The sequence below is a fragment of the Salvelinus alpinus genome, chromosome 1 (genome assembly GCF_045679555.1).
Source record: "Salvelinus alpinus chromosome 1, SLU_Salpinus.1, whole genome shotgun sequence".
Lineage (NCBI taxonomy): Eukaryota > Metazoa > Chordata > Actinopteri > Salmoniformes > Salmonidae > Salvelinus > Salvelinus alpinus.
The window spans coordinates 81,740,021-81,764,921 of record NC_092086.1 but is presented as its reverse complement, the minus strand read 5'-3'; the positions used below and the strand labels follow the sequence as shown (position 1 = coordinate 81,764,921).

At 41.6% G+C, this 24,901-nt stretch overlaps 1 protein-coding gene across 2 annotated transcripts in view; it reads right to left on the bottom strand.

Moving 5' to 3' along the window:
- The window catches only part of LOC139531603 (branched-chain alpha-ketoacid dehydrogenase kinase-like), a 30,677-nt gene extending 6,226 nt beyond the window's left edge, over positions 1 to 24,451 (bottom strand). Inside the window, exons 1-8 of one of the 2 annotated variants that reach the window (XM_071328214.1) lie at positions 24,045 to 24,451; positions 16,005 to 16,073; positions 14,060 to 14,170; positions 13,016 to 13,063; positions 8,858 to 8,977; positions 8,526 to 8,624; positions 5,987 to 6,060; positions 740 to 868 (exon numbers count right to left, since the gene is read on the bottom strand). In XM_071328214.1, the coding sequence (XP_071184315.1) occupies positions 740 to 868; positions 5,987 to 6,060; positions 8,526 to 8,624; positions 8,858 to 8,977; positions 13,016 to 13,063; positions 14,060 to 14,170; positions 16,005 to 16,073; positions 24,045 to 24,287 (893 nt within the window). In that variant the 5' untranslated portion in view covers positions 24,288 to 24,451. The remainder of the gene's footprint in view (positions 1 to 739; positions 869 to 5,986; positions 6,061 to 8,525; positions 8,625 to 8,857; positions 8,978 to 13,015; positions 13,064 to 14,059; positions 14,171 to 16,004; positions 16,074 to 24,044) is intronic. The other variant, XM_071328205.1, reaches the window with a different exon arrangement.
- Between the last annotated feature and the right edge of the window lie 450 nt (positions 24,452 to 24,901).

Sequence of the window (24,901 nt, the reverse complement as noted above, 5' to 3'; positions counted from 1 at the left end):
GATGGGTAACGATGCTTCAAGGTCTCAAAGCGAGTGACGTCACCGATTGAAACGCTATTAGCGCGCACCACCGCTAACTAGCTAGCCATTTCACATCCGTTACACTCACCCCCCCTTTCGACCTACTCCTTTTCCACAGCAACCAGTGATCCAGGTCAACAGCATCAATGTAACAGTTTAACTTTATTCCGTCCCCTCGCCCCGATCCGGGCGCGAACCAGGGACCTTCTGCACACATCGACAACAGTCACCCACAAAGCGTCGTTACCCATCGCTCCACAAAGGTCTCACATCGGTTACACAAGGGTGGAGCGAAAACACTGACTCACTGGTAGATGACACATTATGACACACCCTAAATACACTGCCTTCTAGGAAGGAGGAACATGAGTCAGAGTGAATGGTCTGTCTGCTAATTGCGACATCTGAGACGGAGCTCCAAGAACAGAACCACCTCTATTCCTCATTGGACTGAAAGGCTGATTATTATCTTATTGAACACACACAGCTTAGCAATACTCTCATAAGTGCCAGGGCAACATTTCACCACCAAGAGCAGTAGCACACAGCTAAATACTTTGAAGAAAATAGATTTTCTAACTAGAGATTTAGTTATCTATAGTCTTACAATGGCTACCGTGGAGTCTGATTTCCTAGTCAAAGTGAAAAGGTATGATGTTTTAGGGGTGTGTGAGTTGTCAGAAAGTCAGTTAAAATGATTAGTGAAATGTTCTGGTACCTCATAGCGTTCTTCAGCAGCTCAGGCAGGATGTAGTCTAGGGGCAGAGGGATGAAGGGGAAGCGGGCCGCCACATGGCCGTTGATACGCACCCGCGGGGAGTTACCGTACTGGTGCTCACACAGACGCCTGCAGAAGACATGAGGGAGCATGCACACACACACTTATAATTGTGTACAGATACAGTGCATTCGTAAAGTATTCAGACCACTTCACTTTTTCCACGTTACAGCCTTATTCTAAAATGGATTAAATAAAACATCTCATCAATCAGCTGGAGAGAGAGAGAGAGAGAGAGAGAGAGAGGCAGAGAGAGAGAGGCAGAGGCAGAGGCAGAGAGAGAGAGAGAGAGAGAGAGGCAGAGAGAGAGAGAGAGAGAGAGAGAGAGAGAGAAAGCTGCACATCCCTAGAGGGGCTGAACTGGGACTACAAGTGCACAGAGGCTTGTGCTTGCCTGTGTGAGTGGATATGCTATATCTTGTGTAGGTTGCATTGTGCCACACAAAACCGTGGTTATGACTATGAACTTAATACAGAGCCAGTGGAGTAAGCCTGGTAGCCTATATCTTAACTGCTTGTCGCCGTCTTTCCCCACTATACAGTATCTATTGACCATGGCTTGATCGTGGGGCTTAATATAAATGAATCTGCCTCTTAATTTAAAAAATATGGTTTTCGATAAATGTTTTACATTAAAATGCACTGCATTGTGGGTTGAATGCTGTAACACAGAATGAAACAAACGTCCCATGATGGTAGTGACAAAAATATTTCAGTTACGTATACTACATTTGTTTTATTTAAATGACTTACTTCGTTCCAAGTAATCATCTCATCTCTATTGAGCTGCTGCCTATGCGATCTGACAAATCACAATTTTAGTAGTACTTCAAAGTAAATAAGGCATACCTTTGACGGCTGAATACCAACTATAAAATCCATTTGATCATGCATTTTCAGGTGGAGATACCGACGCAACTGCTTTTTATCCCCGTCAATCGCCGCTCTTCTCTCAGTCTCCGTGTGTTCCACACAGACTGGACAAGTAGGCGGGCACGCAATGGACAATTACCACGTTTTCAGCACTAAACTAAATCGAATATTGGCCTGTTGGAAACATCGCACAGTTCGGCTTGATCCGATTTAATCTTTAGAGAAACTGCGATTCGGGCAACAACAAAAAAATGTATTGAACCGAAGTCTGTCAATTAGCTTAAACGAAAAATAGCCGAAATGTCGGTTAATTGCACAGCACTACACCATATATACACTGTGTACAAAATGTTGGGAAACCTGCTCTTTCCATGACTGTCTGACCTGGTGAAAGCGGATTCCTTATTGATGCCACTTGTTAAATCCACTTCAAATCAATGTAGAGGAAAGGGAGAAGGTTAAAATAATTTAGAACCCATAGCGGCAGTCAACGGCCTTCGTTTAAAATACTATAGCACCCAGGTTCAGCCTTGTTTTTCTAACAATATCACAAAATTAACTTGCTAACAACCTTTTCTCGTATTCACGTGGCTGTTGTCATCAACCAGAAATGGTGCGCGGTCATTTGAGTTAATGTTTTAAAACTAAATTACAAAAATGACCGCCGAAGCAGATATGACTTTTCACTGTGAAAGAGACTATCATGTTGGTTGGTGATACGGATTCGCACACGTCCTTGCACTTTGAAAAGCGATGTTGAGGATGAGTGAAATAAGTAAACAGCAGATACATGTTTGGGGTTGTCAAGGTTTGATGTTGTGAAATTCAGGGAATAGCTCACAGATTAGCAAATCCTGTCATGATAATTTGGTTGGTACAGGCGAGCACATCAACGGTGGAGCTCGAATGATTGCCCTCTGGCTCATGGAAAAAGTTGCAGTGTTTATCTATATAGTCAGCTAACTAGTTGGTTGTTTTGTTTCTACCGATGTAATTCATATGGAAACGGCCCAAACTGCTTGCTATAGCTAGCTAATCTGTCAGGCAAGAAAAGTTGTTGCGCCAGAAATGTGGGCAGTGCTCACGAAGACAACCTCAGCTGTCACTTTCACTAGCTAGCCATACAGACATCCAGCTAACTAGCCACCGAAATGAAGGCTAGAGTAATTTCTGTTTATCTGTTGGGCTTAGGTTATGGTATGTCATGTTTGCTAGGTGCGGCTATACATGGCCTCGTTTCCTATTATTTGACAGCATAGCTGTCTGTTAGGGTAGTATACTGAACAAAAATAAAACGCAACAATTAACGATTTTACTGAGTTAAAGTTCATATTAGGAAATCAGTCAATTGAAATATGAGGTTCTAATCTATGGATTTCACATGACTGGGCAGGGGCGCAGCCATGGGAGGGCATTGGCCCACCCACTTGGGAGCCAGGCCCAGCCAATCAAAATAAATTTTTCCCCACAAAAGGGCTTTATAAGACTGAAATACTCCTGTTTCATCAGCTGTCTGGTCTCAGATGATCCCGCAGGTGAAGAAGCCGGATGTGGAGTTCCTGGGTTGGCGTGGTTAAACGTGGTCTGCGCTTGTGAGGTCGGTTGGACGTGCTGCCAAATTCTCTAAAACGATGTTGGAGGTGACTTATGGTAGAGAAATTAACATTCAATTCTCTGGCAACAGCTCTGGTGGACATTCCTGCAGTCAATATGTCAATTGCACACTCCATCAAAACTTGAGACATCTGTGGCATTGTGTGGTGACAAAACTGCACATTTTAGTGACCTTGTTGTCCCCAGAACAAGGTGCACCTGTGTAATGATCATGCTGTTCAATCGGCTTCTTGATATGCCACACCTGTCAGGTGGATGGATTATTTTAGCAAAGGAAAAATGCTTACTAACAGGGGTGTAAACAAAATTGTGCACAAAGTTTGTGAGAAGCTTTTTGTGCATATGGAACATTTCTGGGCTCTTATTTCAGCTCATGAAACATGTGATCAACACTTTACATGTTGCGTTTATATTTCTGTTCAGTATAGATGCATGCGCAGTGAAGCTCACATGAGTTGGATATTTGTTTACATAGCCAGCTAACAAGTTCCTTGTTTTGTCCTGTTTCTACCACTGCAATTCATTTGGAAACTGTCCCAGCTTCGTAACTAATCAGCTAACATTGGCGAAGTCTGTAGTTAGTGTGTCAGGCAATACTTTTTTTTTTTAGGAAGAGAAAGGGAAAGAAAGCGAGAAAGGAATTGTAGGTGTAACTATCACACAATTTATTAGGAATATAGTATGTGTATGGTTGAGAAAAAGATAGGAAGGACGAGAGAGACATTATGTTCCTGACTACAATGGTATCCTATTTGTTGTTACTCTGGGTCAGTGAAAGTGAAAAAGTGATGTGGAGTCAGGGCCCAGCAGCAAAAGGCAGAGAGGAATAGGAGTTAGAGGATTGGAGGGATAGAGATGAAGCGAGGAGAGAAGAAAATAGTGGAAGGAGTGGACGAAGCAGAGGGAGAGGCAGAGGACGAGGGAGAGCATACCCGAGAGGGGAGCCTATGTTTCAATGGCGTGTGTCTGCCCTAAGTCCCACCATTCACCCTTGTAGCACACAGCCTGGGCCTAAAGTGACAGTGGCTTTGGAGTTGTTTTTAAGTGGTAGGGACCTTCTGTTACAGAGCTTGTAATGGATTACAACAAGAAAATGGGCAGGATTGAACATCTTGACCAAGTGAAGAGCTATTACTATGTAGGATGCACAGGCAGAAAATGGTGGAAGAATGTGTTTGGGGATGCTCAACATTGCCATCATAAATGTGTACATTGCAGTGTCCCCCACACAAAGGACCCCTCCTAGAAACCGCAGGCGCTGGTCCATGAAGGCATTCAAAATGCAGTTTGCAAACAGTCGCGTCGTGATATGGCTACAGTGGCAGGAAGAGGGGATCCAAGAGCGTAACACCTGGGTGTGCGGACCGAGTTGTAACTCATTTGAAAGCAGGTTAAGTTTGATGGGCACAAGAGAGTGTGTGTGTGGTGTATCAGCAAAGAGTGGGAGATGTGTAGAAACCTCCTTTGGGTGCGCTACGTGTTCTGTGCCACTTGCAGGATGGGGCCGTGCTTCCAGAAGTTCCATGACATGTTGTAGGCTAAATGCAAACACTAAAGTGATAGTGTGAAATATGAATTTGTACTACAAGTCTTGTCTCTGGACAGATGTTTTTTTATATTCTATCCAAATACTTGTTGCATTCACAGAATTGTCGTTAAAGTAGGCTATTATTTCTACATTGTGTGTCAGGCCTGGTCTGTACTAAATCTTATTGAGTACCTACATTTTGAAATAGTCTGAATAGTTTTTACATTGTTACAGAAGAAAGAATCGTTGTCAAATAGACTAATTTGTGTGAGTTTTGAAATACTTTCTGAATATTGTCCTCGTCACATTTTGGATAATTTGTTGTTTATAAGATATTATACTTGGTACTTTGAAATGTACTATAATTTAAATACTTTCGGGTTTTTTGTTGAGTGTAGTGTCTTTACACATTGGAAGACAAAATTAGTGTTACTCCTATTGATATGAACATGGTGTCACATTAAAGAAAATACTGTGCTCTTTCAAACTAAGTTAACTTGTAATTTGTTCATTGATTTTGAGCAGTCTGTTTGAAATGTGTGCCAAAATTAGCTTATTCTTAAATTCTCAGTAATCTACAGCAGCATTCTATTGGGGTCTAAAGAGCTAAAGAAGAGTTTTTAAGCCTTGACATGGATTGTGTATGTGTGCCATTCAGAGGGTGAATGGGCAAGACAAAAGATTTAAGTGCCTTTTGAATGGGGTATGGTAGTAGGTGCCAGGCACACTGGTTTGTGTCAAGAACTGCAACGTTGCTGGGTTTTTCACACCCAACAGTTTCCCGTGTGTATCAAGAATGACCCACCACCCAACTTGACAACTGTGGGAAGCATTGGAGTCAACATGGGCCAGCATCCCTGTGGCATGCTTTCGACACCTTATAGAGTCCATGCCCGACGAATTGACGCTGTTCAGTCCCCTACTAAAATGTAATCAATCTGCTTTTACTAGTTGTATTTGCTACTTTTGATGCAATTGTTAATGGATAAGGTGGAACAAAGGCCCATATACAGTCCACAATGGCATGCCCTGTGACAAGTCTGTACATGAGCTCTATCAGTTTAACACAGAAAAATAGGGGCAAATAGAAGGCAGAGCGTGACCTGTGGTCTAATACAGAAGTAGCAAGATTCTAAACCAACAATATATAAAGGTAACGAACCACCACTCACCTTGCAAAATCAACCCATTTCTCAATGATCTTTTTGGGGGAAAGTCGCCTGCAGATGATGCCCACAAAATCAGGCTGCATAGAGGGATGAAAGGTATAAGAGAAGCAAAAGCTTTATTACTGACATGCTAAACATTGGATAGTTTGCCCAATTTCTTAAGAGTCAATGTAATCCTAGTCAGAATGTTTCAGAACGAAACCAGCCGTCAAAGGATTTGATAAAACAGTGAGTTAGGTCTAAGTGTTGTTGGGCAACAAAACCATAACGCTCGGCGATGTATCAGGTACTAGCGGCTAACTAACAGTCTCTAGACCTGGCAAACATGCTTCATCATCCTGACCACCAAAACGTTATGTAGACCCTATAACTGGTCATATGAATATATTCTGAGGCCCACACACTGGAACTTAGGCTTACGAGTGTTTTAAAGATGCATCTTTCCTACAACGGCCGAAGATGTTACATGCATTTCCCAAAACGACCGTTCTCTCTGCATGGTGTTAAGTGCGTCGTTGGCGCATGTGTCGATACTGACAGGATCAAAAGGGAGTGCTGCTCTTGGATCAGCTTTCTCCATTCAAATCTTACCTTAACATTATTTCGGGTGATCATTTAAAATAAAATAAAATTTAACTAGGCAAGTCGTTTAAGAACAAATTCTTATTTACAATGGACGGCCTACCCCGGACGACACTGGGTCAATTGTGCGCAGCCCTATGGGACTCCCAATTACGGCCAGTTGTGATACAGCCTGGAATCAAACCAGAGTCTGTAGTGACACCTAGGCACTGAGATGCAGTGCCTTAGACCGCTGCACCATTGGACATAACTAAAAACACCAAAAAAAAAAAAAATGATTTTTTTTTTCTTCGGCAAATGCATTTATTTAGGAAATCTGTTCCAAAGTATTCCCACACAATTTGAAATTATGGTTTTAGTCAAATGTTATATCCGTTTGGGCTTCTTGTGGTCAATTTGCAGTCCACAAATTATTTGTAATTATTTTTTCGCCCCCCCCCCCCCGACCATACGCCATTTACAAAAAATCTGCCTGTGGCTGAATCTAGTTGACCCCTGTCCTAGAGCTGTATTACCACCTACAGCTGCAAATATTGGAGGTAGCTTATTCTAATGCTTACCCAATAATAATGTACTAAATCCCAGATTTGGCACATCATTGCGCCCGTTAGACTACATATCATGTAATATATATATATATTTTTACATTTTCTCCCATTTTCTCCCCAATTTTCGTGGTATCCAATCGCTAGTAATTACTATCTTGTCTCATCGCTACAACTCCCGTACGGGCTCGGGAGAGACGAAGGTCGAAAGCCATGCGTCCTCCGAAGCACAACCCAACCAAGCCGCACTGCTTCTTAACACAGCGCACCTCCAACCCGGAAGCCAGCCGCACCAATGTGTCGGAGGAAACACCGTGTACCTGGCCCCCTTGGTTAGCGCGCACTGCGCCCGGCCCGCCACAGGAGTCGCTGGAGCGCGATGAGACAAGGATATCCCTGCCGGCCAAACCCTCCCTAACCCGGACGACGCTATGCCAATTGTGCGTCGTCCCACGGACCTCCCGGGACACGGCCGGCTGCGACAGAGCCTGGGCACGAACCCAGAGACTCTGGTGGCGCAGCTAGCACTGCGATGCAGTGCCCTAGACCACTGCGCCACCCGGGAGGCCCATCATGTAATATATTGACACAAATTACAGACGGTAGCCTACAAGTAGCAAAATAGAACTAGATTGAACATGAAATGCATTTCAATATGATTAACATAAGCCAATAGCGTACTTATATTTTAATGCAGTCATCTCTGTATTCATTTAAAGCATATTTTTTATACATCGCTTGTTTGTATCAATTGCAAAGAGATTGGCAACTTTATTCATAGTCAACTTTGTTCTGAAGTTATCGGCATGAACGTTTTCAAGTGAACGTTAATAACGATGGTTTTGGGAAGCAGCTCAGATTTAACAATCCACCTACGAAGGTAAGTAACAATGAACTTAGCCTTCAGATGATTTTGGGAAACCGGGCCCTGTTCTTTGGTTACATAAAGCACATCAAGGGTTAATATAAGGCTCTAGCAAAAGTCATGGGGCCAGCAGACTGCACCAATAATAATGGCTTTGTCCATCTGACGTGTTTCGTTTTTCTTTTAGCTCGCATGAGTGGTGCATAATCTAGAATCTGTCAATCGGGAGTGACACTGCATTTCACTGCACTGGTGGGCTAGTTTTAACATTTTAGTGTATGCTAGAGTGTCTATAGATATATTTGGAGATACTACTGCACAAATAAATGAATCAGATGTTTATTGTAATGCTTATAATCCAAACTAAAAGTGTGTTTGCAAGGCTGAAATGTTGGGTTCATGTTCTGGTGGGCACGTTTAGTGTGAAGATAAATTAGTTATCCAAGTATGCTTTGCCTCTTCAACTTATACTGCCCTGTAATAACACCATGCGTGTTCCTTTTCTCAGTCTGTTAGCAATTAATGACTAGAAGGTTTCTGGGAGACATACATTTTCTTCATGCAGGGCAAGGTGGTGTGTGGCTAACATCCGGATGCCCAGACGGGAGGTGAGGGTGGTGTCCAGAAAGTTACGGACCAGTGTCTCATCCTGGAACATCAAAACAAAACACTCAAGGCCAGGAATACATTACACCATTCTGTAAATCCTACGGTAACATTACAAAACAAAGAGTTCCAACAACCAACTTATAACCAATTTAAATAAAAGATCTGCAACCTCAAGTTGTGTTCCATATGACTGGCAGCAGCAAGACGATAAAACAGCTGTTAAAGTGGAACGTCAATGACTTCAATCAGCTGAAATATGCTTATGGCCATTACCTGGATGTGCCGCCGACACTCCCTGAAGCCTTCAGCCAGCAGAGTGACCACATCCTTGTGGTCATCCAGGAGCTGCTGCACCAGCTTACTGTAGCGAGCGTCCATCTCCTGGTCCTTGATCTGACAAACAGATGATGCAGAGTGAAATCCATTTGAATTTGACCATTATCAAAATCTGAGCTGGGATGAATTCCATTCTTATTCCAGTCAGATGAATTGGTACATTTCTCCACTAGAATAAAATATACTTGCAGAAGTGGCTTGAAATCAACTGTTTATCCACACACACAGCCTTCAGAAAGTATTCACCCATCTACACACAACCAATAATGACAGCGAATTTTTGTTTTTATGTATTGAAAATGAAAACAGAAAAATATAATTTATATAACTATTCACAACCCTGAGTCAATACATGTTATAATCACCTTTGGCAGCGATGACAGCTGTGAGTCTTTCTGGGTAAGTCTAAAAGCTTTCCACACCTGGATTGTGCAACATTCACCCATTATTCTTCAGAACATTTTTCAAGCTCTGTCTAGTTGGTTGTTGATCATTGCTAGACATTTAAGTCTTGCCATAGATTTAAGCTGATTAAAGTCAAAACTGTAACTAGGCCACTCAAACATTCAATGTCATCTTTGTAAGCAACTCCAGTATATATATATATATATACACACACACATTTGGCCTGGTCTTTTAGGTTATGGTCCTGCTGAAAGGTGAATTTGTCTCCCAGTGTTTATCCTCTTGGTCTTTCATTCAAAATATTCACAAAAATCAAACCTATAATTTAAGTAAAATGAATAGAGAAAAAAGTTTCTCAAACATGGGTGTCACAATTATTGGCACCCCTAGAAATTCTTGAGTAAAATCTAACTGAAGTATATTCCCATTTTAAGTTTAAGTTCAGCTGAGTGATTAGGAACACGTAAGTGGTAAGCCATGACTTCCTGTTTCACTGGGGTATAAATATGAGGTAACACAGGCCAAGTTCCCATAGTCATCCATTACTAATGGGAAAGACTCGAGAATACAGTAATGATGTGCGACAAAAGGTTGTGGCGCTGCACAAAATCAGGAAATGGCTATAAGAAAATAGCTCAACGGTTGAAATGCCCATTTCCCCTATCAAGGCAATAATTAAGAAGTTTAAAGCAACTGAAGATGTTAACAATCGGCCTGGAAGAGGATATGTGTCTATATTGACCCCACGCACAGTGAGGATGGTTCAAGTGGCCCAAAAATCTCCAAGGATCACAGCTGGAGAATTGCAGACATTAGTTGGGTTTAGGGGTCAAAGTCTCAATCTGCAATCAGACGCCACCTACATAACCACAAGTTGTTTGGGAGGGTTGCCATAAAAAAAAAAGCCTTTTCTGTCATCAAACAACAAACTCAATGGCCGTGGGCATCTTGTTAGGATACATGGTATCATAGACTCCATCAAGTACCAGCAGATATTAAATCAACCTGACTGCCTCTGCTAGAAAGCTTAAACTTGGCCATGGGTTGGATCTTACAGCAGGACAATGATCCAAAGCACACCTTAAAAGCAACAAAAATGGTTCAGACCACAGTATCAAGGTTTTGCCATGGCCATCCCAGTCCCCTGACCTAAAGCCCAAAGAAAAACTGTGGGATGAGCTGAAGAGGAGATTTCACAAGCATGGACCTCGGAATCTGAAGGATTGGGAGATTCTGTACGGAGGAATGGTCTCAGATCCCTTGCCATGTGTTCTCCAACCTCATTACGCATTATAGGAGAAGACTCAGAGCTGTTATCTTGGCAAAGGGAGGTTGCACAAGGTATTGAATGAAGGGGTGGCAATAATTGTGGCACACATTTGAGAAAGGTTTTATGGTAAGCCTTTTTTCAGAACCCGTTTTGCTCATATTCACCAAGGGTGCCAATATTAGTGGAGGGCACTGTAGAGTGGTACTCACTGATGTGTATTAGCGTCAAACCTAACGTGTTGTATTCAGGGCAAAGTTCACTTCGTTGCCACATTTTTTGCAGTTTTACTTTAGTGCCTTATTGCAAACAGGATGAATGTTTAGGAAACGTATTAATTCTGTATAGGCTTCCTTCTTTTCACTCTTTAATTTAGGTTAGTATTGTGGAGTAATTACAATGCTGTGGATCCATCCTCAGTTTTAGCCCATCACAGCAATTAAACTTGAACTGTTTTAGCCACCATTGGCTTCAAGGTGAAATTCCTGCGTGACTTCTTTGCGTGATTTCTTTCCTCTCCGGCAACGGAGTTAGGAAGGACACCTGTATCTCTATAGAGACTGGGTGTATCGATACACCATCCAAAGTGTAATTACCGTATTCTTCCACATTTTACTACGTTACATCCTTCTTCTAAAATTGATTAAATTGTTTTGTTTCTCATCAATCTACACACAATACCCCATAGTGACAAAGCAAAAAGTTTTATAAATGTTTGCAAATGTATTACAAATAAACAGAAATATCACATTTACATAAGTATTCAGACCCTTTACTCAGTACTTTGTTGAAGCACCTTTGGCAGTGATTACGGCCGAGTCTTCTTGGGTATGACGCTACAAGCTTGGCACACCAGTATTTGGGGAGTTTCTCCCATTCTTCTCTGCAGATCCTCTCAAGCTCTGTCAGGTTGGTTGGGGAGCGTTGCAGCACAGCTATTTTTAGGTCTCTCCAGAGCTGTTCGATTGGGTTCAAGTCCGGGCTCTGGCTGGGCCACCCAAAGACATTGAGACTTGTCCCGAAGCCACTCCTGTGTTGTCTTGGCTGTGTGCTTAGGGTCGCTGTCCTGTTGGAAGGTGAACCTTGGCACCAGTCTGAGGTCCTGAGTGCTCTGGAGCAGGTTTTCATCAAGGATCTCTGTACTTTGCTCCGTTCATTTTTGCCTCGAGCCTGACTAGTCTCCCAGTCCCTGCTGCTGAAAAACATCCCCACAGCATGCTGCCACCACCATGCTTCACCGTAGGGATGGTGCCAGGTTTCCTCCAGACGTGACGCTTAGCATTCAGGCCAAAGAGTTCAATCTTGGTTTCACCAGACCAGAAAAACTCTCATAGCCTGAGAAACAAGATTATGTGCCTTTTGGCAAATCTAAGCACGCCGTCATGTGCCTTTTACTGAGGAGCGGCTTCCGTCTGGCCACTACCATAAAGGCCTAATTGGTGGAGTCCTGCTGTCCTTCTGGAAGGTTCTCCCATCTCCACACAGGAACTCTGAAGCTCTTTCAGAGTGACCATCAGGTTCTTGGTCACCTCCCTGCTCAGTTTGCCCGGGCGGCCAGCTCTAGGAAGAGTCTTGTAGGTTCCAAACTTCTTCCATTTAAGAATAGAGGCTACTGTTCTTGGGGACCTTAAATGCTGCTGAAATGTTTTGGTACCCTTCTCCAGATCTGTGCCTCGACACAATCCTGTCTTGGCCCTCTACGGACAATTCCTTCGACCTCATGGCTTGGTTTTTGTTCTGACATGCACTGTCAACTGTGGGACCTTATGTATACAGGTGTGTGCCTTTCCAAATCATGTCCAATCAATTTAATTTACGACAAACTCCCATCAAGTTGTAGAAACATCAAGGATGATCAGTGGAAACAGGATGCACCTGAGCTCAATTTCAAGTCTCATAACAAAGGGTTTGAATATTTTTTCACTTTGTAATTATGTGGTAGTGTGTAGATTGCTGAATATATATATAGTCCATTTTAGAATAAGACTAAATGTAACAAAAGTTGGAAAAAGTCAAGGGGTCTGAATACTTTCCCGAAGGTACTGTATGCAGTAGCTATCCTCTGTATAAAACTGGTTGTATCATCTCAGCTGGATTTGTTACAAATCTTGCAAAAATACCCATTCAAAATACTATACTTTTCATCCAAACAATGACACTTTCAGTCAAACAAATACAGTAGGTGAAATCTTTGTCTTTCCTAATGTCCTTGAACTTGGGATTTCATTTGAAGTCGTCTCACACACACACACACCTCTATAGCAGACACCCGTTGCCCACTCCACAAACAAATACATTAGTCAGTCTGGAGGTGTCAGGCCAGTCTGACAGCCTCTCCAGTTCCAGAAATAAATATGAAGACGTGAGGGTCAAGCACTTGGCCAACCCAACCTACCCCTCAGTGTGGCCGCTTGACTACTCACCACTGGGAAATCACTCAACACATGGTAGGCTCGAATGTAGAGCTCATGCTGCAGGAGGGAAAGAGACAGAGTGGGTGTTGATTAGAATTCCCTCTGAGCACACTTAGGTAAGAGGAACCTCCTCTGCCTCCATAAGTGGGCCACAATACATCCCATGGGCGTACATGTGTCCTGGCCTACATTCCAAAAACAGAGGATGTTTACAAGGTTATAGCCTAGGTCTTCCAATATGACTCAAATCCTTAATAGTTGTTGGAGTGAATGTGTAATATTACCCCATCTTAAAAAACAAACAATGTAGAGTAATTTGTGCATCACTGGTTATGTGTTTTTGGTAGGAGAATATTCAGAGAAAGCACTAGGCCTACAGGTATACATACATCCCTTGTATGACTGATCATGCATTGCAGGCACCAATGTTTTTGTTGTTGATGAAAATGAAGAGTGCCTCTGCTGTGTGCGAAATCTAGGTAAAAGTTCATCCAGTGTCAAGACAATCAGATGAAGTAAATAGACCATGGGAAGGGAGGAGAGAAGAGATGCCAAAGGGAGGAGTAGATAAGGTTTCATAGTACTGCACATGACAGCTAAAGAACAAAGGAAAACCTCCAATTTCACAGATGGGGTATCTTTTCAACTCTAGCTCTATAGGAGAAGAACTTTCCACACTCAAGCAGAAATTGGGTATGCTGATAGACACATTACTTAATCGAATTGATTATAGTTCTGTAGGCATAGTGATGTGGCTTTGTTTGTTACAGTGTAAAGAAGCCCTTCTCATGAATTTAGGAAGCTAAGCGATGCAGCTAAGCTAATAAACGCTAGCAGAGTGTTGTGTGACAAGTCCATTCTCAATGAATGATTGTTCAAGGTTAGTCTATTTTGATAGACAGTGACTCAATTATGTTTCTGACACCTGTTGAGCACATGCCCTCCTCTCCCAGACAAGCACAATGATTGGAATGAGAGGCTTGTCCCGTAAGTTGCAAAGTGGCCGTTAGTGCACCAGAAAGGTAAACCAGACATGTTGACAAAGGGACTCACCACTTGCAGAATGGTGGGGTTGCAGCCAATGATGAAGGGAAGGCTGCGGAAGCCCTTGATACGGTGGGCAATGCGCACAGGCAACTCCTTGTGCAGGTACTTGGCACTACTCTACAAACACACAGGGTGGAAGGGTGAGACAGATACACACCGCAGACAATACAGAGCAAGGCACAGTGATCAATGACTAGGCAAAAAAAAAAGTTATGACCCAGGTTATTTAGTCGTAAACTGTAGTATAGTAAAATGTTATTTCCAGTGAGAGTGCTACACGTAAACACTCAAGATGACATTCCTAAAGTAGCATAGGGGAGAAAAAGAAAGTGAAATATTGGTCCAATATCTGTTTAACTTCTTATGGCTGGGGGCAGTATTGAGTAGCTTGGCTGAATAAGGTGCCCAGAGTAAACTGCCTGCTACTCAGGCCCAGAAGCTAAGATATGCATATTATTAGTAGATTTGGATAGAAAACACTGAAATTTCTAAAGCTGTTTGAATTATGTCTGTGAGTATAACAGAACTCATATGGCAGGCAAAAACCTGAGAAAAAAATCCAACCAGGAAGTGGGAAATCTGAGGTTTGTAGGTTTTCAACGCATCGCCTATCAAATACACAGTGGGATATGGGTCAGTTTGCACTTCCTACGGCTTCCACTAGATGTCAACAGTCTTTAGAACCTTGTTTCAGGCTTCTACTGTGAAGGGGGAGCGAATAAGACCTGTTTGAGTCAGGTGTCTGGCAGAATGCCATGAGCTCAGTCAGGCGTGCGCCCGTGAGAGTTAGCTGCGTTCCTTTTCCTTTCTAAAGACAAAGGAATTGTCCGGTTGGAATATTATTGAAGATTTATGTTAAAAACATCATAAATATTGATTCTATACATCGTTTGACATGTTTCTACGAACTGTAATATAACTTTGACTTTGTCTGGACTAAGTGCCTGCGCCACTTGAATTTGGATTTGTGAACTAAATGAGCGAACAAAAAGGAGGTATTTGGACATAAATGGTGGACATTATCGGACAAAACAAACATTTATTGTGGAACTGGGATTCCTGGGAGTGCATTCCGATGAAGATCATCAAAGGTAAGTGAATATTTATAATGCTATTTCTGACTTCTGTTGACTCCACAACATGGCGGGTATCTGTATGGCTTGTTTTGGTGCCTGAGCTCTGTACTCAGATTATTGCATGGTGTGCTTTCTCCGTAAAGCTTTTTTGAAAATGTGACGCAGCGGTTGCATTAAGGAGAAGTATATCTTTAATTCCATGTATAACACTTGTATTCTCATCAACATTTATGATGAGTATTTCTGTAAATTGATGTGGCTCTCTGCAAAATCACCGGATGTTTTGGAAGCAAAACATTACTGAACATAATGCGCCAATGTAAACTGAGATTTTGGATATAAATATGAACTTTATCGAACAAAATGTACATGTATTGTGTAACATGAAGTCCTATGAGTGTCATCTGATGAAGATCTAAGGTTAGTGATTAATTTTCTCTATTTCTGCTTTTTGTGACTCCTCTCTTTGGCTGGAGAAATGGCTGTGTTTTTCTGTGACTAGGTGCTGACCTAACAATCGTTTGGTGTGCTTTCGTCGTAAAGCCTTTTTGAAATCGGACACTGTGGCTGGATTTACAACAAGTTTATCTTTATAATGGTGTATAATAATTGTATGTTTGAGGAATTTTAATTATGAGATTTCTGTTGTTTGAATTTGGCGCCCTGCACTTTCACTGGCGATTTTCAAATCGATCCCGTTAACTTCTTATGGATGAAATCCCGTTAAGGAACACTCAAATATAGATAAGCTGCATCACTTATCAAGTCAACTTCAAGGCAGTCATCAATCCCGCAGACAAAGCGTGTCTAAGACCTATGATGAGAACTAACCATACAAAATTGTCCAAAGACTGGACAGAGGAGTGGTCAGTTACCAGGATGTGGTTTCCATCCGGAGACTTCCCAGCATAGAGCAGGGTGGCTGGTGTCAGTCGGACCAAGGCCTGGGGAGAGCGAGAGAGAGGAGAAAAACAGCTGTAGGTCTGGTTTAGTGGATTTCCTCCAATATTAGATACAATGGACATAAGCAAACAACAATGTAGTGTGAATTCATGAGATACGGATTACGGACACAAGAACTCAATAAATACCTGCAGTCAACTTGTGCACTAGGTTAAAGGGATAATTGGGAACTTTGGCAATGAGGCCCTTTACCTACTTCCCCAGAGTCAGATGAACTCGTGAACTCATTTAAAAGGAAGTTAGGGGTAGTTTCGTGAGCCAATGCTAACTAGCGTTATGACTGAAAGTCTATGGGTATCTACTAGCATGCTAGCAGATACCCATAGACTGTCATTGCACTAGCAATTGCGCTAGTTAGCAACTTCCTTCAAACTGCGCACAGAAACTGAAAGTGGTATCCACAAGTGCATCGGACTCTGGGGAAATAGATGAAGGGCCATTGCCAAAATCCCCAAGTATCCCTTTAATAGATAAAGCTGATCAAGTTATTCATTTCGCCTGTTTCATTATGAAACCGTTCCCCAAAGCAGCGGATTGAGCCAGTCACATGGTATGTTGTTTTTTTTATTACAAAAAGCCCACAGAGTAAACAGAAGCTTCCACGACCTGACGATCCACTGTTGTGCAGCGCAAGAGGTGATCAAGTTAAAATTGAAATTCTCTGTTTGCTTAACTTGCTTACAGCAGAGAATCAATCCCCTCCTGGACCAAAATCCCAGCTGTCTAGTATGTTTTGTGTGTGCAGCAAACCTTTTGAGATACAGGCATCCTTCCTAACTCGGTTGCCAGACATGGTGAAATCCCTGAGTGGTTTCCTTACTAAGGCCAATGGTGACTTTAACTGTTTTAGAGTTTAAATGGCTGTGACAGGAGAAAACGGAGGATGGATCAACAACATTGTAGTTACGCCACAATACTAACCAAACTGACAGAGTGAAAAGGAAGCCCGTACAGAATCCAAATATTCCAAAACATGCAATAAGGCAGGAGTTAAACTGCAAAAAATGCCCCCCCCCCCAAAAAAAAAAACAGTACCACTCCTCATATTTTTAAGTATGGTGATGGCTCAATCATGTTATGGATATGCTTGTCATCTGCAAGGACTAAGGAGTTGAAGATAAAAATAAAACGGAATAGAGCTCAGCACAGGTGAAATCCTGGAGGAATACCTGGTTCAGTCTGCTTTAACAGACAAATTCACCTTTAAGCAGGACCATAACCTAAAACAAGAAATAATTTAGTCCTAAATATTTAAACTAAAAGCATTGTATTTGGGACAAATCAAGTTATGTATCACTAGTAAAGGTCGACCGATTTAGTGAGGGCCGATTTCAAGTTATCATAACAATCGGTAATCTGCCTTTTTGGACGCCGATTACATTGCAATCCACGAGGAGACTGCGGCAGGCTGACCACCTGTTACGAAAGTGCAGCATCAAAAGGACCTTGTGGCTGCAAGGAGCCAAGGTAAGTTGCTAGCTAGCATTAAGCGTATCTTCACAATCACTAGTTAACCTAGTAATATCATCAACCATGTGTAGTTAACTAGCTTGTCCTGTGTTGCATATAATCAATGCGGTGCCTGTTAATTTATCGTCGAATCACAGCCTACTTCAACTTTGCCAAACGGGTTATGATTTAACAAAAGGGCATTCGCGGAAAAAGCACAATCGTTGCACAAATGTGCCTAACCATAAACAATGCTTTTCTTAAAATCAATAGAGAAGTATCATTTTTTAAAAACCTGTATATTTAGTTAAAATAAATTCATGTTAGCAGGCAATATCAAGTGCAAGCAGAGTCAGGGTATATGCAGCAGTTTGGGCCACCTGGCTCATTCCGAACTGTGTGAAGACCATTTCTTCCTAACAAAGACCGTAATTAATATACCAGAATTGTACGTAATTATAACATTGAAGGTTTTGCAATGTAAGAGCTATATTTAGACTTAGGGTTGCCACCCTTTCGATAAAATACAGAATGGTTCCGTATTTCACTGAAAGAATAAACATTTTGTTTTCTAAATGATAGTTTCCGGATTTGACCATATTAATGACCAAAGGCTCGTATTTCTGTGTGTTTGTTATAATATAATTAAGTCTATGACTTGATAGAGCAGTCTGACTGAGCGGTGGTAGGCAGCAGCAGGCTCGTAAGCATTCATTCAAACAGCACTTTACTGTGTTTGCCAGCAGCTCTTAGCAATGCTTGATGCAAAGCGCTGTTTATGACTTCAAGCCTATCAACTCCTGAGATTAGGCTGGCAATACTATAGTGCCTATAAGAACATCCAATAGTGAAACATTTATGAAATACAAAAATGGTATAGAGAAAGTCGACGTGTCATAATTCCAATAACTGCAACACAAAACTTCTTAACTGGGAATATTGAAGACTCATGTTAAAAAAGGGACCACCAGCTTTCATATGTTCTCATGTTCTGAGCAAGGAACTTAAACGTTCTCAAACACTGTTTTTGCATTATTTAAACCAAATTGAACATGTTTCATTATTTATTTGAGACTAAATTGAGACTAATATAATGAATAAAATCAATTTAAAGTTAAAATAAGTGTTCATTCAGTATTGTAGTAATTGTCATTACACACACATTAAAATTAAAATAAAATCAGCCGATTAATAATCGGTAGCGGCTAGACTAGATCTTAATCACTAGATTTGATTTACTACAAGACTAAGGGTATACTGTGCAACTTTCATAAGGTCTGGATGCCTTATGTAATACTGTACGACAAAAGGAGTCTATTGAAAACAAGGATTCCCAATTAGGCAATCCCTAGCCCAGTCCTAGCCCTGGGGGTCTGCACTACTGTTGGTTGTCACTCTGGTCTTGGCCTAACACACCCAAAACTAATAATGAATGTTTTCATTAAGTTCCTAAAGCTGACTTGGGGTGTGGCAGGGTAGTGGGCCCCTAGGGCAGGACGGGGCAATTTAGCTATATTGTGTGCAAGTACAAAATGCTCTACAGTACTATTAGGCCTATGATATGAATTAGTGCCATCCATAATTATTGGGACAGTGAAGCATTTTTCCTTATTTTGGCTCTATACTCTAAAAGTTTGGATTTGAAATCAAACAATGACTATGAAGTTAAAGTGCAGACTAACCTCAAATTAAAGTGGTCATTTTCATCCATATCGGGTGAATTTAAGAAATTACATACTTTTGTACATAGCCATGAATGAATCGTGAATAATGACTGAGAAAGTTAAACACAAATAGCATACCCCCAAGACATGCTCACCTCTCACCATTACAATAACAGGAAAGGTTAGCATTTTTGATATGATGTGTGTCTTAACTCTCCCTCATCATTATTCACAATTAATTCAGGATTATCCATAATCATGATAACCTGAGGTATGTAGCTATCTATGAATGAAAAATGGGGTACAACATTGCACAGGTCTTATTTTAATAATTCCAACCAGTGTGTCATAATCACATGGCAAAGTGTAGGCAGCCTGGCATTATTCCAATGTCAATAGCTCTTCAACCACTTGACTTAGCAACCTTATTTAAACTGTTCATTATTCCTTACAAAAGAGGCATATGGCACAACCTTTGGTTCTAAACATTATATATATTTTTTTGAACAGAACATAAATCCGCAAGAAAGATTACTGACTTACAGTTCATAAGGAAAGTCAATTTTAAAATACACTTAACAAATATAAAAACTGCAACATGTAAAGTGTTGGTACAATGTTTCATGAGCTGAAATAACAGATCCCAGAAAATGTTCCATATGCACAAAAAGCTTATTTCTGACTCAAATTGGTGCACACATTTTTTTACATCCCTGTTAGTGACCATTTCTCCTTTGCCAAGATATGCCACACCAGTCAGGTGCCACACCAGTCAGGTGTGGCATATCAAGAAGCTGATTAAACAGCATGATAATTACACAGGTGCACCTTGCACAAAATGTGCCGTTTTATCACACAATGCCACAGATGTGAGGGAGCGTGCAAATGGCATGCTGACTGCAGGAATGTCCACCAGAGCTGTTGCCAGTGAAATGTTCATTTCTCAACCATAAGCCACCAACATCATTTAGAGAATTTGGCAGTACGTCCGACTGGCCTCACAACAGCAGACCATGTCTGGGCAAACGGTTTGCTGATGTCAACGTTGAGAACAGAGTGCCCCATGGTGGCTGTGGGGTTATGATATGGGCAGGCATAAGCAATGAACAACCAACAACTGTATTTTATCAATAGTAATTTCAATGCACAAAGATACCGTAACGAGATCCTGAGGCCCATTGTCGTGCCATTCATCTGCCATCCTAATAATGCACAGCCCCATGTTGTAAGGATATGTACACAATTACTGGAAGCTGAAAATGTCCCAGTTCTTCCATGGCCTGCATACTCAGACATGTCACTCAATGAGCATGTTCAGGAGGCTGTTCTGGATCGACGTGTACGACAGCGTGTTCCAGTTCCCAACAATATCCAGTAACGTCACACAGCAATTGAAGAGGAGCAGGACAACATTCCAAAATCAACAGCCTGATCAACTCTATTCCAAGGAGATGCGTCACGTTGCATGAGGCAAATGTGGCCACACCAGATACTGCCTAATTTTATCATCCACGCCCCAACCTTTTTTTCTTTATAAAAAGGTATCGGTGACCAACCGATGCATATCTATATTCCCAGTCATGTGAAATCCATAGATCAGGGCCTAATTCATTTCAATTGACTGATGTTCTTATATGAATTAACTAAAATCTTTGAAATTGTTGCATGTTTATTTTTGTTCAGTGTATATGAAAAATCACTCTGGTGCTCATTACATTTTGTTTGGTGCCTAACATTTTTTAAGTTGGAAGCAGTGTGTATGTGTTTGTGGGAGAGAGAGTGGTGTGTGTTTATGAGAGCGAGAGAGACCGAGAGAGTGTGGGAGGGAGTCCGTGTGGGTCTGTTTACTGAAGAGTAAAGAAGATTTCATGCAGTGTTTTTACCTCACTGCCACAATTACATGCAGATCATTAGACATGTAAACTCAGCAAAAAAGGAAACGTCCCTTTTTCAGGACCTTGTCTATCAAAGATAATTGTAAAAATTCAATTAACTTCACAGATCTTCATTGTCAACGGTTTAAACACTGTTTCCCATGCTTGTTCAATGAACCATAAACAATTAATGAACAAGCACCTGTGGAACGGTCGTTAAGACACTAACAGCTTATAGCCAGACGGTAGACAATTAAGGGCTTGTAGGCCTGTTGTAAGGCAGGTCCCCAACCAGACATCACCGGCAACAACGTCGCAGACCAGACAGGACTGGCAAAAAGTTCTCTTCACTGAAGAGTCGCGGTTGTCTCACCAGGGGTGATGGTTGGATTCGCGCTTATCGTCGAAGGATTGAGCATTACACCGAAGCCTATACTCTGGAGCGGGATCGATTTGGAGGTGGAGGGTCCGTCATGGGCGGTGTGTCACAGCATCATCGGACTGAGTTTGTTGCAGGCAATCTCAATGCTGTGCGTTACAGGGAAGACATCCTCCTCCCTCATGTGGTACCCTTCCTGCAGGCTCATCCTGACATGACCCTCCAGAAAGACAATGCCACACTGCTCATTCTGTGTGTGATTTCCTGCAAGACAGGAATGTCAGTGTTCTGCCATTCCCCCCAGAAATGTCCAGGAACTTGCAAGTATCTGGTGGAAGAGTGGGGTAACATCTCACAGCAAGAACTGGCAAATCTGGTGCAGTACTTAATGCAGCTGGTGGCCACACCAGATACTGACTGTTACTTTTGATTTTGACCCCCCCCCTTTGTTCAGGGACACATTATTCCATTTCTGTTAGTCACATGTCTGTGGAACTTTTTCAGTTTGTCTCAGTTGTTGAATCTTATGTTCATACAAATATTTACACATGTTAAGTTTGCTGAAAATAAAAGCAGTTGACAGTTTGAGGACGTTTCTTTTTTTGCTGTGTTTATATTCCTTCCTCCCATCTCTCCAGCCAAATCACAGGTAGGCCTTAGCAAATATGAGCAAATCATCCATTCTATTTCCCCCCTGTGGTACCCCATCCATACTACTCGGTATCGTGATACTTGGCCTGGTATCGTTAGTAAAATGTTGGTATAGTGACAACACTATTCCTTATACACTGAGTGTACTAAACATTAAGGACACCATCCTAATATTAATACATTCAATGTATCTTGGTAAGCAACTCGTATATATTTGGCCTTGTATTTTAGGTTATTGTCCTGCTTAAAAAGGTGAATTTGTCTCCCAGTGTGTTGGAAAGTACACTGGGAGGATTTTTTTACGGATTTTGCCTGTGATAAGCATAATTTCTACTCATCCTTAAAAAAAATCCTTAGTCCTTGCAGATGACATAATACACCCATAACATAATACAGCCACCACCAAGCTGGAAAATATGAATTGTGGAACTCTGTGATGTGGTTGCCTCGAACCTAACGCTTTGTATTCAGGACAGTTCATTATTTTAATATTATTTTAACGTTTTTGCAGTATTACGTTAGTGCCTTGTTGCAAACAGGATGCATGTTTTAGAATATTTATATTCTGTACAGGCTTCCTTCTTTTCACTCTGTCAATTAAGTAAGTATTGTGGAGTAACTGCAATGTTGATCCATCCTCAGTTATCACAGCCATTTTTTTTATTTTACTAGGCAAGTCAGTTAAGAACAAATTCTTATTTTCAATGACGGCCTAGGAACAGTGCCTTGTTCAGGGGCAGAACGACAGATTTGTACCTTGTCAGCTCGGGGATTCGATCTTGCAACCTTTCGGTTACTAGTCCAACGCTCTAACCACTAGGCTATGCTGCCACCCCATTAAAAACTCTAATTGTTTTAAAAGTCACCATGGTTTAATCCCTGGGTGGTTTCCTTCCTCTCCGGCAACTGAGTTAAGAAGGACGCCTGTATCTTTGTAGTGAGTGGGTGCACTGATACCATCCAAAGTGTTATTAATAACTTCACCATGATCAAAAGGGATATACAATGTCTGCAATTTTATTTTACCCATCCACCAATAGGTTCCCTTATTTGCAAGGCCTTGGAAAATCTCCCTCGTCTTGGTGGTTTTATCTGTTTGGAATTCACAACTGGGCAGAGGGACCTGACAGTTAATTGTATGTGTGCGGTACAGAGGGGAGTTAACATTAGTTTTGAATGCCTAAACACACACACAGGGTGAGTCCATGCAACTTGCGAAGCAAATTTTTACTCCTGAATTTATTTATGCTTGCCATAACAAAGGGGTTGAATACTTATTGACTCAAGACATCTCAGATTTTCATTTTGAATTTATACAAATTAATAAAAACAAATTCCACTTTGACATAATGGGGTATTGTGTGTAGGCCAGTGACCATTTAAAATAATTTAAAATTTAGGCTGTAACAATTTGGGAAAAGTCAAGGGGTGAGAATACTTTCTAAAGTCACTGTAGGTAGCTCAAATCGTTCGCGAACTATGGAAGTTTGAAGGTCCAAATATCTGTCGAATCTCGAACCTATTTTACCAGGGTTTGACAAATGTTTGCCAGGTCAGTTTACGGACCTTGGATTGACCCGTGTGTGTAGAGAACATACCCGTGTCGTTCACGTCACTCCCACTAATCTGAAACTAGCTAAATATATATTCTATTAAACTATCGAGCACGCAAACCTGGTACTTTGTTCATCATTTTTCACATGGTCATAATCTTTCACATGGTGGTTACAGTTGCTTACTTATTGGGGCCCAAGGCAACGCACCAATGTGTACAAACATTCTTACCGAAGATATTAGCTACGTTAGCTAGTTAACCATCCGTTCTAACCCGCTAACGTTAGATAGCTAACCACAGTAATAACTAGCTAGCTGTTAAGGACAGTGCTGAGGCTTACTGACCAAAAAGGGCAAGTCAGAGGAACAGCATTTCCTTACCTTTTCTGCCGAGGCATCGATTGCAGACTGGTTGTAAAACGACGTGACGGTTTTGGACCTCTCTCGTGCCAGTTCTGTATGTCCCTGTATTAAAGATGTAGAACGAAATAATTTGCTGTCTGTTGAGATGGGGGTGATTGTTTTCGTGATGGGGGCAAGCAAAAGCTTGCTCAACCTCGGGCTCGTGATAGTAGAACCACAGCCCAGCATCTCGAACGCAGTACCTGTCACTCTACGACGCATTTTGGATATATATTTACAGGAACAGGAAAATCCTGTTCTGAGGTTGTTCAAATTATTTGATGGACGTAGGTAAACCTTGTGATCGTGCACAAAGGCACGTATCTGATACAGTCAATCTCATGAAGAGTACGGAAGGGTCACTTTATAAAGAGATTGACCAGTCTGCAACAGTGTTTTTCAGAAGACGTGTCGGTTTAACCAATCGCATAGAGGAGAGGCGGGGAATGGTGTATTGCCACGCCCACATCATATTGTCCGTACGGTTTGTGTGCGTGCACAGAATAATGGAAGTACCAAGAAGAGTGGGAGATTCTCATATGCATATCCTTGATTCCTCGCATCCTCTCTTATAGCCTCCCCTCATCAAGTGGGTTTTGAGGAGGCGGCAAGGAGAGGACGCTAGAAATCAAGGAAATGCACCTGATTCTACCAATGTTCTTCTCATTGGTACATTTGAAATGTTTATAAATAGGAATCAAATGCATACTTCTCATTTATACAGATTTCATTTTGGCATAGTCCTCAATCACATGCAATGAATTATTGTGCAACAAATTTAGCAAGGCACCAGTTGAGCAAAATAAAGAGAAAAATACTTCCTGATTCTCCATCTA